This window comes from Panthera pardus, unplaced genomic scaffold, assembly GCF_024362965.1.
Source record: "Panthera pardus isolate Hobbes unplaced genomic scaffold, ASM2436296v1 HiC_scaffold_17, whole genome shotgun sequence".
Classification (NCBI taxonomy): Eukaryota; Metazoa; Chordata; class Mammalia; order Carnivora; family Felidae; genus Panthera; species Panthera pardus.
This window is the reverse complement of record NW_026526732.1, coordinates 100,845,921-100,858,702: the sequence shown is the minus strand read 5'-3', so window position 1 is coordinate 100,858,702 and position 12,782 is coordinate 100,845,921. Positions and strand designations below refer to the sequence as shown.

General features: G+C 42.2%; 1 protein-coding gene across 1 annotated transcript; it reads right to left on the bottom strand.

The window, feature by feature from the left end:
* Window positions 1-729: 729 nt before the first annotated feature.
* LOC109271753 (glutathione S-transferase A2) lies at window positions 730-12,782 on the bottom strand. Its single transcript, XM_019457407.2, has 7 exons — window positions 12,659-12,782; window positions 7,337-7,441; window positions 6,904-6,955; window positions 5,517-5,649; window positions 3,469-3,610; window positions 1,937-2,068; window positions 730-1,085 (listed from the first exon to the last, which is right to left on the bottom strand). The coding sequence occupies exons 2-7, from the start codon at window positions 7,421-7,423 to the stop codon at window positions 960-962; spliced, it is 672 nt and encodes a 223-aa protein (XP_019312952.1). The 5' UTR covers window positions 7,424-7,441; window positions 12,659-12,782; the 3' UTR covers window positions 730-959.

The window sequence follows — 12,782 nt, the reverse complement described above, 5'->3', positions numbered from 1 at the left end:
TGGATTAGAATTACCTTTTTTTTTTTTTTTTTGTTTCTATCGCTATAGTAACCTCCCATAGGGCAAAGACTATATCTGGCTTGTTTATCATTAATAACCCAGCTCCTGGAACACAGAACGTTCTATATTAAAGATATTAAAGATAAAATGTTCCATAAAGATATGCTCCATAACTAAACAGGAAAAAAGATTCATCAACTGAGGGAAAATGGTTCTGTACAAAAAAGAAAAGAGAGAAAGAAAGAAAGAAAGAAAGAGAAAGAGAGAAGGAGGGAAAGAAGGAAAAAGGCAGGCAGGAAGGAAGGAGGGTGAAGGGAGGAGGAATCTTTTAGGCTGCATCACAAAAACAGCAAATACAGGGGTGCCTGGGTGGTTCAGTCGGTTGAGTATCCAACTTCCCCACAGGTCATGATCTCACACTTCATGAATTTGAGCCCCATATCAGGCCCACGTCAGGCTCTGTGCTGATAGCTCAGAGCCTGGAACCTGCTTCGGATTCTGTGTCTCCCTCTCTCTGCCCCTACTCTGCTTGCGTTCTCTCTTTCAAAACCAAATAAACATTAAAAAAAATTTTTTAAAGAAATACAGCAAATACAAAGGGGAAAAAAAAGAGCATTTTTTGTGTTACTAAATATAGGCCACATGAAACTTTCTACTTCAATTGTTTTGACATGGTATGATATGATATGATAGCTGTTATGACAATTTTTTAATACATCAAAGAATCCATTAAATTTTTTTCTCCCTTTATTTATTTTTAAGTCCAAGAGATGTCCTAGGGGCTGATCATGATTTGATATTTGGTAAAAACAAAATAAATTGCTTTGCAAATCTTCATAGTACATGAAATTATATAATTTTGAAAACTTTACTAGCCTCACAATCATCAGGATCCACATCAGGTAACGCACGTCATTGTTGGAAGCCCCAGATGCAAGTGCTGGCCATCCATGCCCGCTTCATTTAATCCTGAAAATCTTCCTTGCTTTTTCTAAATCTTCCTCACTGATAGGAGGCTTCCTCTGGCTGCCAGGCTGCAGAAACTTCTTCACGGGAGGGAGATTGCTGATTCTGGTCTTCAGGGCCTGCAATACACAAGGGCACAGCCTCAGACAGAGCCAGGGCCAGCCCCATCCCTGGCACAAGCCAGAGACCCTCCTAGACAAGGACCAGCTGAGTGCCCTCCATCAGCACCAGTGTGAGGCTGGGAAATGCACAGCCAGTGAGACAGGAAGATGGGAGGAAGAAAAGACAGCTCGATCCCATTTTCCCCAAAGATGTCTTTCTTTCAGGCTCTATTCAGTTTCTATTCAGTTTCTTCTTCCCTACACGAAATCCTGTAGCTTCATTGCTTTTGTGCAATACAGGGAAGAGGATTGTGTCTGTCAGAATCCACACACATCAAGTCTCCAAGCAGACAATGAAAATGTAGGAAAATTGCCCTGGACGAGAGACAGAAAATATAGAAAGCTGAACCATGAGACTGGTCAAAACCAGGCATCCCACTGAGAGAGGGAGACTCTGCCTAGGGAAACATGATGTCTGCCCTTAGGAGCAGGCGCGGAGGGAAGAAATCAGAAGGCAGGAAACCTCCTCAGACAGGCACAGGAAGGAAAGAGAAGGACACAGGTGGATAAGGGAAATCCCAGAGAAACCAAGGACAAATGCCACAAAGCAATGGGGATGGGGAGACTGATGCCGAGCCCTGGGTCCTTCTCATGGTAAAGACAAAGTGTTCTTCTTGGGGAAGCATCCACCTCAAATGTTCTGGGCATGACAAGATTCTCTGCATGCCTCGACCAGCACCCAGGAGGTAATCAATGCTGGACACGTGGGGACAGCCAAGTCCTGGGCAACGATGGGACCCGAATGTAAATGTTAGATTCTGGAGGGGGAGATGCGAGCCTTCCCTCCTGAAGGCTGTGAGAGAGATTACCTTCAGCAGAGGGAAGTTGGCCATAAGGCTGGGGTCAAGCTCTTCCACATAGTACAGAAGTTCAACCAGGTGAATGTCAGCCCTGCTCAGCCTGTTGCCAACAAGGTAGTCTTGTCCGTGGCTCTTTAACACCTGGCAGGTTTGAGGAATTACATCATGAGCACAGGCATGGTCAGGCTGGGTCCCTCTGCCCCTCCCTGCACTCTCCAACCCAACCTTCCCACCTCTGCTGCCTCACTGAGGGGGTGTTGGCTGCAGACCCTCTTTGCTGCGCTCTGACTCAGTGTGACAGCAGGTCTCTGCTGTTCTTTCCCTGCTCCTCAGCTGAAGCCCCAGCTACCGTTTCCCTGAAACGTGTGCTCCTGTGTATCCCTTTCAACTATTCTGATGTATGCAACTTTTCCTAATAAAATGTTGGGGAAATTCACAAAATTTATTAAAACATCCCAATAATATGCAAATGATAACGTGAAGAGAAAACCCCACGGCATCACCAGCTTAAGGCACTTTGGGTAAATACCCTTTCACACTATGTACACATATAGAAACATGGATAATTGTTATGCAAAGAATATAAGACCACTTTAAATGCCATATGTTAACATATGTTTTTCATTTAACTTACCATAGGGCGCTTTGATTTCAAAGCGAGTGGGGGCAGGGGCAGAAAGAGAGGGAGAGAGAGAATCCCAAGCAGGCCCTGGGCTGTCAGCACAGGGCTCAGTCTCACCAACTGTGAGATCAGGACCTGGGCTGAAATCAAGAGTGGGATGCTTAACCAACTGAGTCACCCGGGTGCCCCAGCCCATAGTTTCCATTTAGCATGATTTCAGGTAGTTTGGATCTTGAAACATTCTCCTCTTACGTCCAAGGAGAAACATTAACTGAGATAAGCACTGTCTATAATGATGGAACCTTATTTCCTTAGTTTGCATGGCTGTCCTCTGAAGTGTGAGAGCCATGCCTTCGAGTAGGTCAATTCTTTTCTCCCTAACATCTCTCCATCTGTATCTTCCTCTTCATCACACTGCCCCCATCTCTGACTAGATACACCTCATCTGTCCACCCCCAAGACACTGCCACTTTCTCCCGAAGGGCAGCTGGTCTCATGTCTCCCTATCTCCCTACGCATGTTGCCACAGTATCTCCTGTTGCATTGCTCTCACTGTGGTCCTCTTGGATCCAAGCCCCTATGTGGTGCTCTGTCTGCAGGACCTACTCCAATGTCCAGTGTGGCTCTCAGAGCCTTCAGCAGCCCAGGCTCTAACTATGACCATGAAAGTCTGCCAAATAGAGAATTCTCAATTGGCTCCTGGTAAGTTGAAGTCTTGTTGGAAAATTAAAACTTGGGTATCACTGGTGCAATTCTTCCTCACAGTCAGTTTTTATGAAACGCCTTGAGAGTCAGGGTGCTGCGTCAGTATTCAGGAAGGCTCATTGGAAGTGAACGTAAAGGTTCAAGGAATGCCAGCCACTGTCTTTCTTTGTCCTCTATGTCCAGCACCCAAAGTGCTCAATGACTGTCCACTTACTTTTTCAAACACGGGGAGATAACGATCTGTTACTTTCTCTTTGATCTGGGCAATCTTGGCCTCTTTCTGATCAGGTGGACACAGAGGCAAAACGAGGATCATTTCATTCAAATCTGCCATACCTTCTATGTACATATCTATCCTGAAAGACAAAATGACCAAATTGTCAAATGTCTTCTGCCTTGATTTTAGAGTTGAAAAATGTATGAGAATGGGGCATCAGGAAGTGGCAAAGTAATTCAGCTCCATTTGATGCATTTTTATATACCAGTCATTAAGCTCTGATTTTTACTTGATTTGAACATTTCATCCTAGAACAAGCCATCAAGGTAGATATGTGTCTAAAACTTTCATTATACACATGATGAAATAGAGGGACAGAGAGCATTGGTGACCCGTCCAGAGTCACAGGGAAATTGGTGGAATCCTGCAAATACCTACTGGTACCATACCTAGGGTCTGTCACCTCCATGGTGGCTTGTTCTGGGCACAAACAGAGTGTGACTCCATGTGGCTGACGTGCCCCCTAAGTGATCTCCAGAGAGAGTCACTGGCACAACCATCTCAGTCATGTCCCCTTCCTCTCTCATCCTGTTACACCACCCAGGCCTGTTTAAACCAAGGTCAGCAGGTTTTCCAATAATTTCCCACAGCACATGTTTCCACACTCCGTCCACATACAGTTGCCCAACTCTGGCCTTGTTCGCATTTCTCAAGTCTTCACCTAAAATATCTCCTGAAATGGTGAAATACTTTGTGCATTCCAAGTAGCACATATTCCAGCAGAGTAGTTTTGAATGTTCCAAGCTGGGCTTCCTGTAAGAGTTTGTTTTTTTTTTAATAAATCTTTATTAGCATATAATTCAATACTATAATGTGTACACTTCAAGAGTGTTTAAGTTTGTGATTTTTATAGTAAAGACACAGAATTCTGTACCATCACCACACACTAATTACAGAATATTTTCCTAATCCCAAAAGAAATGCTGTATGTTTTTACACCCATTCTAATTTCTTCCCTCCTCCAGCCCCTGGAAACCACTAAACTGCTTTCTGTTTCTATATATTTGAATGTTCTGGATATTTCATACAAATGGATTCACACAGTATGTGCCTTTGTGTCTGGTTTCTTTCATATAACATGATGTTTGCAAGGTTTATCCATGTTGTAGCATGCATCAGTACTTCATTCCTTTTCATGGCCAAACAGTATTGCATTGATAAGTAGACTAACCACTCATCAGTTGATGCACATTTGTGTCATTTCCACATTAAGAATTTTAAGAACACCACTGCTATAAACATCTGTGTACAAGTTCTAGCGTGGATGTGTTCAGCTAGTCTTGTTTGCATACCTAGTAATGGAGTTGCTGGAATATGGCAACTCTATGGTTCACTTTTGAGCAACTCATAACAGTTGTTTCTGAGATTTAAATTTCAATCATGTGGTCCCATAACCACAGAGAGAACCCACAGATATGGTTGTATTGACTAAATCTGGCTACTTCGGTCCTGTATCAAAATGCTCGTGATAACCCTGGCATCTTGAGGACCATGCTCTGCTAACCCTTGTCAAGCGGCCAGTCCATATAACAGGCTGATAAGTGAAGTTCTTGATCATCATTTTGATCATTTCTGAACCTTCAGAATCAGCGCCTTTGGATCCTTCTGTTCCCCAGTCTGATCTGCCGGACACTCAGACTCATCCTTTGTCTCTAGCTGTTGGCTGATAGCCAGCTCCTAAAGGCCTGAGTACTGAGAATAGTGACTCCACCATCTTTCTGGCTTCCTAGTTCATCAGCGTTAGCAAAAGACTGTCACCATATGTGCTCTATATGTGGACCACTTCCTTTTCTGTAATCCCACGTGGTGAATCCACGCCTAGGGGAATCCCTCATCCTCACAGCTTTCTGTGGTTTTGGACCTCAATCTATACCACCAAGTCCTGTGCTGCTGCTGGCCACGATCCCCCCAACACAGTCCTGCCTGCCCAAGAACCCAAATTTTTACATTAATTGCTGATGAAAGAATAAAAAAAAGTACTGTACAGAGCTCTCTCCTTTATGTCTTTCCCATAGAGGTTGTATTTGGTGGCAATGTAGTTGAGAATGGCTCTGGTCTGGACCATCTTCATTCCATCAATTTCAACCATTGGCACTTGCTGGAACATCAAATTTCCATCTTTTGAAAAAAGAAAGAAGAAGCAGAGTGACATATTTTATGGATCATACTCTTTTAACATGAAAAACGTTTGTTGCCATGATTGAAGATATAAAAGGAAACAAAAATTATTGCCTGGTAACATTTCATCATCTCTGTATTTTGGTTTTTGCATCCTCTAATCCTCTTTGATCTCAGTCTGCATTTTACTCTTCACCTATTATTTCATTTATCTTTTTTGGAAAAATTTTTAATGTTTTTTTTTTTGTTTGTTTGTTTTTTTTGAGAGAGATGAGCGAGAATGGGGGAGGGGCAGAGAGAGAGGGAGACACAGGATCTGAAGCAGGCTCCAGACTCTCAGTTGTTAACACAGAGCCTGATGTGGGGCTCAGACCCACGAACGGTGAGATCATGACCTGAGCCAAAGTCAGACGCTCACCGACTGAGCCACCAAGGCGACCCTCATTTATCTTTTTATTTATCATCCAGATACATGGTAGGTTCCTGTATTTTTTGTGATTGATTTACTTTCATGGGTGTTTTAGGAAATGTTGAGAGAGGCTACACCAGGGCCAACATCACATTCAGTTCAAATGAAACATTCCAAAGTAAGTCTCTGGGTTCATGCCATTAAGGCGAATTTGAAGGGAGATTTCTATGTAGGGTGTTTTGCTTGCTCCCCCAGTTCTACCACTGGACAGTGTGTATCGGGCAAGCCCTGGTTTCCTGACTCTGCTGATGCAAGTAGTGCTTGAACTTTGTTCTTCATCTCCATCTTCATACTGTCACCTGGCCTTTCAATTAATCCAACTAAACCATCTTATTATCTGAGTCTATGATATTGCTAGGATATAAGCTTGCAATAATCCATCAGAGAAAAGAACTCACACAACTGCTGGCCTATTTCTACTCTTTTCATTCTACTGCGTGGGTTTGAGAGTCCTTGCCTGGGCAGGCTATGTGGGATCCTGAACTGACCCAGCTCACTTGGGGGCAGAAAAGCTGGAGAGTGCAAGGGGAGGGCATTCACAGGACATGGTGGGGGGTGGGTAGGGGGGTGGGGATAGTTCCTTTAGCAAACACTCAGAGTTCAAGCCCACCCAGCCTTGAGTGAGGTGGAAGATCTGCCCAAGGAGCCCCACCCCTTACCTTGGAGCCACTCATCTTCCATTCCACCACCCCCAGCTCCCACCACACTCACAAGTAGGTGTTCAAACCCTAACTTATGACTTCTACCTGATCCCCTCATCCGAGGAATTAGATACCTGGTCTTACCATTCTTTAACTTATCCAAGTCTTCTGGAGTTTCTATAAATTTCTCTTCAAACTGGAAAGCAGAAACAGTGAATTAGCATACCTAAAATATCAAGGATGCTTCTTTAAAATCATCTGATATTTGAAAAAGATTCATGTTTCTAATTATTGCACAAATGTCAAAAATGATATTTTGTAGATTGCTTAAATCAAAATCCAGATAAGGCTTACACATTATGCTTAGCTTCTGAGTTTAAGTTCTTTGATGAGAAGAAATTTAATAATATATTAGGTGAAATCTGTTCATCTCTTAATAGCTGACAATTTTTCTTTTAACATAAAACTCTTGACAGGTCATTTATAAAAGTAGAAGAATCTCCTAGCTTATGTGAGAAACGTATTCTGATAGAGTCAATTTTTGGTCTAACTTAGGATGACAAAACTCAGATCTAACCTCTACTCCGGCTGAAGCCAGGAGCCACCGGATGGACTCCATTCTGCCACGTCCATTAAAGTAGTGAAGCTTGGGCTTCCCTGCCATGATAGACTCTGAATTTCTCTAAACATGAACAACAAACGAATGAATGAATGAATGAATGAACAGATGAACGATATCACAGAAGCAAAAACATACTTTTTGATGTTGGTCAAATAGCACCAACAGTGCTTAAGGAGTACATGCCTTCCTCATGGAAGAATTAGAAGAGACCCTAGAATGTCTTTCAAGGCCCAATTCTCATACATCATTAGCCAGTCCTGGGAAACTCTTCCAAACCCTGCTTGTTACCTCCACTAGGTAAAGTCTGATTCTCTTGGCAGGCTAATAGGTGAGAGTGTGTGGTAAGGATGCAGGTGTGGGTGTAAGGAGGAGGGGGAAGGATTAGAGAATTGCTATTTTTTGAAACTCTGCTAATGATCCTGACCCAATGCTAGTCCTTTTGGATACATTATATCTTTAATCATCATAATGGCCCCATGAACTATTTGTTATCAGACCCATTTTTCACTTAATGAAACCAAGGCTCAGAGGTGAAAAGCCTTGTCCATAGTCTTCTCTAGTTAGTGATGGACATGGAAATCCACACCTAGGACTAAAAAGAGAGCAGGCTTGGAATCCACTCCAGTGCTGGCGCTGGGAGCCTATGAGGGACACTGAAAGCAGAGGACATCTCTGACAAGACCAGGATGAGGAGCAGAGTCAGGCTTCCACTCCTGACTGTTATGCTACTTTTGTTTAAAACAAAGTTAGGACTAAGACTCGCTTAACTGCAGCTCAAAAGACCCTGGTTCTTTTTTTTTTTTTTTTTAATTTTTTTTTTTAAATGTTTTATTTATTTTTGAGACAGAGAGAGACAGAGCATAGCAGGGGAGGGGCAGAGAGAGAAGGAGACACAGAATGCGAAGCAGGCTCCAGACTCTGAGCTGTCAGCACAGAGCCTGACACGGGGCTTGGACTCAACGAACCGCGAGATCATGACCTGAGTGGAAGTCAGAGGCTTAACCAACTGAGCCACCCAGGCGCCCCAACCCTGGTTCTTTCCATAGACACAGGATGCTAATTGCTAATTTCCTTCAATTCCCTTCCTTTTTTTTTTTTTTTTTTTTTTTTGATTCTACATTCTGCCTTTACTTAGTGCACTTTATAATCTGAAAAAGGGGTATTACCATATTAACATTACAGTCAATGGAACAGAACTAACATTTCTTCATGTCTATCATATAATGGGTATTCTCGCCTATTTATCTTCAATTAATCCTACAAAAATCACCTGAGATACATTCTGTTATTAGTGTCATTTTAAAGTTGAGGATACTGAGGTTTCTTGAGTAACTTGCCCAAAGTAAGTGGTGAAGTTGGGACCCAAACCTACCTCTACTCAAACTTTATTTTCTACATTGGTGTTTTTAAAAAATGCGTGACCATCCTTCAGTGGATTGTGAAATCTAATTTTTAAAATGAAGTAGGAGAAAATAGAAAATATTAGAGTGCATTCACGTAGAAACACAAACTTTGTTTCACGAGGTCTTAGCTTCTATTATGTGTTTGTTGTGTATACCGGCCTGTGCATGAGTACACACTCATTTGATCAGTATAATGGTACTTTGTGATACCTTGTATCTGGTCAATGAAGTTTGAAAGCCCTTGGTCCATCCCAGGCTGCGTAGGAAGTGAACAAAGCAGGGAACCAGATAATAAAACTCAGTGGCTCAAACAATGGATGTGCCATCATAGGTGTGAATGGAAACACACAGGACTCATTAAAAGGTGGAGTCCCCAAGGCAGGTCTTAAGAAGGAACAGTTGCCTTTTCTATGCAAATCCCAAGCTCTGTTTGCAAAACGTTAAGATTGTCTTGCAAACTTTTGTTGTGGAGTTTGGGACAAAAATATACCTCCCTTACCCAGTGGATACATCTTTGAAAAACTGTGTGACTTGAATTTTAGAATTTTAGATATCAAAATGTTTTTAATGTCCACATTTTTCATTTGGGACTCAACAGTCAAATCTTTAGAAAGTAAAGAACCATTTGGAAACATAGTTACTCAAGTCATCTGTAATTAGAGATTTTGTTTATTGTACTTTTTTACCACAGGGAATAGAGGTACTATGACTCAGCAGAATGAAAAGAATAGTGCTCATTCTATGTGTGTTTTGAACTACAGGTCACAGAGCTGTGATTCAAACCCTCACACTGCTTACCCATGGACTGAGGATCAGGTTACTAAAGGAAATGATATTTACCTTACGTAATATTTTATCATAGGACTCCCCCTGATAAGCAACTTTGTTCACCTTCTGAAGGGGAGGTCTCCAGAGGCCTGATAAAGGCTGGGGCAAAGGTTACCAGAGAACTTTGCCTGATCAAGATATCAGCAGATTTCTGGTTCTGCCCCGGCCTTGTGCATCCCTTATGTCTTCCATGTCTGGCCCATCCCCCATGCCACTGGCTCCCTGATCCAGGCACTATGGAGTCTTTCCTGCCCCAGCCCTTTGCATGGATTCCAGCCACTGCTTCTCCCTGCAGCTGGTCACAGCACTAGCACAAGGCCTCACTGTCAACTCGGGTTGAAAATTATCCCTTCTCTCCCAACATCCTGTTTCTTACCTGGTAACAGACCTTTCACTGCTCCTTCTTCAACACTTTGTTTCTGGTGACATGTAACGTATATCCTGCTTTCAAAAAGTTTCCTTCAAACTTTCTCGACTAACATCATTGATCAGTTTCATGTACTAAGAAATGATGGTTCACAGGAACAAGACAGGAGCCTGATTTGGTCTCTGCCCTAAAGGGTTTAGAGATAACTGGCAGCACACAAAAGGCCCAGTGGTGACTCCAGTTTAATTGGGTCCAACCCCCAAATCATGATTGTCTTACCCAAGTAATTCAGAGCAAGGTGAAAGTTGCCAGGCTGAAAGCCAAGGCTCCTGCCTCCCAGGACAGCATGACATGTTCATGCTCATTGCCTCTTTGACCACCATTTGTCTGTTTTCCTGCCCTTCAAATTAGGATTGTGCCTTATCCTTGTCAACCATGCTCTCTTGAGCATCTTGCAAAGTGCTTTTCTTCACTGTCATTTCAATATCTTCTGCCATACATGCTATATCTTTTCCCGTGGATTCTGTTATGCCTGGACAACTTCTGGATTGTTACAGTGCTGTCACTGAAACTCCAGTCTCGCCTGTCCAAACCTGTCTTTCCCCACCAATGTTAACACTTAGGACAGCACATCGTTGACTCTTATATTCTGATTGCAATGACTCGTGCATTCTAGCTAGGTGAATTTCTGTGCCTTTAAAAGTGAATTAAGTGTTCTGCTGATTACCTACTTTTCCCATCAAGATTTCTTGAGTTTGGGAGTTGGAGAAGTCACATGATCTAGTGATTCTTAATTAGGGGTGATTTTGCTTCCCCACACCTTGGAAGACATCTGATAATGTCTAGAGACATTGTTAGGTATCAAAACCAGAAAGGAGAGTGTTGCATTGTCAGCTGGGTAGGGATCAGAGATGCCTCTGCTATGGCATGAGACCATGCTTGATGTGCCTCCGAATGCTTTTTGTCTCCTACTAGTCATTCTGCATTTTATCTGCTTATTTTCATCAACCGTGTTATCCTAACAGACACATTTATTGGATACTTAGTTGAAAATGTCTTATGGTTGATTGCAATTAGCTATTGTACCTATGTAGTCTTTCCAGGATAGGATGCACTGCCATTTTGGGAAAACGCAGTAATTCTCCCATTATCCATTGGTACTTATTCTGCTCCACAGGCTGCCTGTCACTGGCCCTAGGGTAGAGCCTGACCCCCACACTGTGCTCTTTCTAGAAGTACTGAGTGAAACAGAAAGAAACCATGAGAATCTTAACTGTGTCAACAGTACTGCTGAAGTAACCATTTCTTGCAAAACTTGTAAATAAGCTCTCATTGTAGATATTTTAAAGGTCGAAGTTCACAAATTTGAGAAAATATGTATGTTAACAATATTGTCAAATACATTCTTTAAAGCTAATTAAATGCACATTTCTATAACAAATATTTTTAACTAAACAACAATGGCAACAAAAGAACAATTAACAGGACAGCTCCCCCACAACACAGAATAAGCCAGCCTAAAGTGTCAAGAAGGCCAAGCTTGTGAAACCCTGTTCCAGCCCTTCTCTAGGTTTGCCATGAGTTGCCCAGAAAGAGAATGGGGCTTACCAGTCAGCTAATCAGAGCAAAGACTGACTTAGAATCTAGTTCTGCTGACATTCAGATTAATTTTTACTCTTATATTAAGTCTTAATTTTTAATTTTTACAGCCTACATCACATCACTGTATCATAATTCACAACTATTGCGTGTTGACTATAATGGTTCTCTGTGTCTGCACGAGATACATTCCAAGACCCCCAGTGGATGCCTGAAACCGAGGAGAGTACCAAACTCTACATATACTATGTTCTTTTCCTATATATACATAATACGATGAAATTTCATTCATAAATGAGGCACAGCAGATGAACAACAATGACAAATAATAGAACAATTCTAATGATATGCTATAATAAAATGATGGGCAATTTATAACATACGAATATTTTTCTTTCTGGAATTTTCCATTTAATGTTTTCAGACTGCAGTTACCACAGGTAACTAAAACCGCAGAAGGCAAACGACACGTAAGGGGGCCACTATGCTTCCACAGAGAAAGTAAGTCTGGCAAAACACTCGCACTCTCTCCTGCACTAGTCATATTCTCAGATTGCTGAAATGGTATCGTTCTTTTTTCCCCTTATATCATTCAGTTTTTTCTACCTAAATTCTTACGTCCTAGGTTTCTAATCTCTTTATTTTTATATTTCTGTAAAGATGTATCCAACAGCAAGTGAATAAACATCTCTTGGGGCACCTGGGTGGCTCAATTGGTTAAGCATCTGACTTCAGCTCAGGTCATAATCTCACAGTTCATGGTTTTAAGCCCCGCCTCAGACTCTGTGCTGACAGCTCAGAGCTGGAGCCCGCTTCGGATTCTGTGTCTCCCTCTCTCTCTGCCTGTCCCCTGCTTGTGTTCTCTCTCTCTCTCTCTCTCAAAAATAAACATTCAAAAAACAAAACAAAACAAAACAAAAAAAACAGCTCTTGAACTGTTCCCCAGACACACCAAGAAATGTAATGCGAGTATAAAACAGGCTTTTCCTTGTGCTAAGGACACATTTGAACGCAGTTTTCTGGTGACCTAGAGAAGAGGATGGAAGGCAATGTCTGAAAACTTAGAAAAGCAGCACTTACCTTACTGAGGTCTGTTTCCCACTAGGCTCAGCAGCTGCGTGCCAATCCTTCCTGCGTTTATAAGCTCTTTGATAGTTAGTAACTCCTCCTCTGTGAGGTGGGTAGAGTTCAGTGGGGGAAAAGT

Excerpts from the sequence above, each read along its gene's own strand:
- LOC109271753 (XM_019457407.2), bottom strand. The coding sequence starts at position 7,423 with ATGGCAGGGAAGCCCAAGCTTCACTACTTTAATGGACGTGGCAGAATG. Across the intron at positions 6,956-7,336 it reads TGGCTTCAGCCGGAGTAGAG|TTTGAAGAGAAATTTATAGA; the intron begins GTTAGATCTGAG and ends TCTGCTTTCCAG. Across the intron at positions 1,086-1,936 it reads CCAACTTCCCTCTGCTGAAG|GCCCTGAAGACCAGAATCAG; the intron begins GTAATCTCTCTC and ends TGTGTATTGCAG.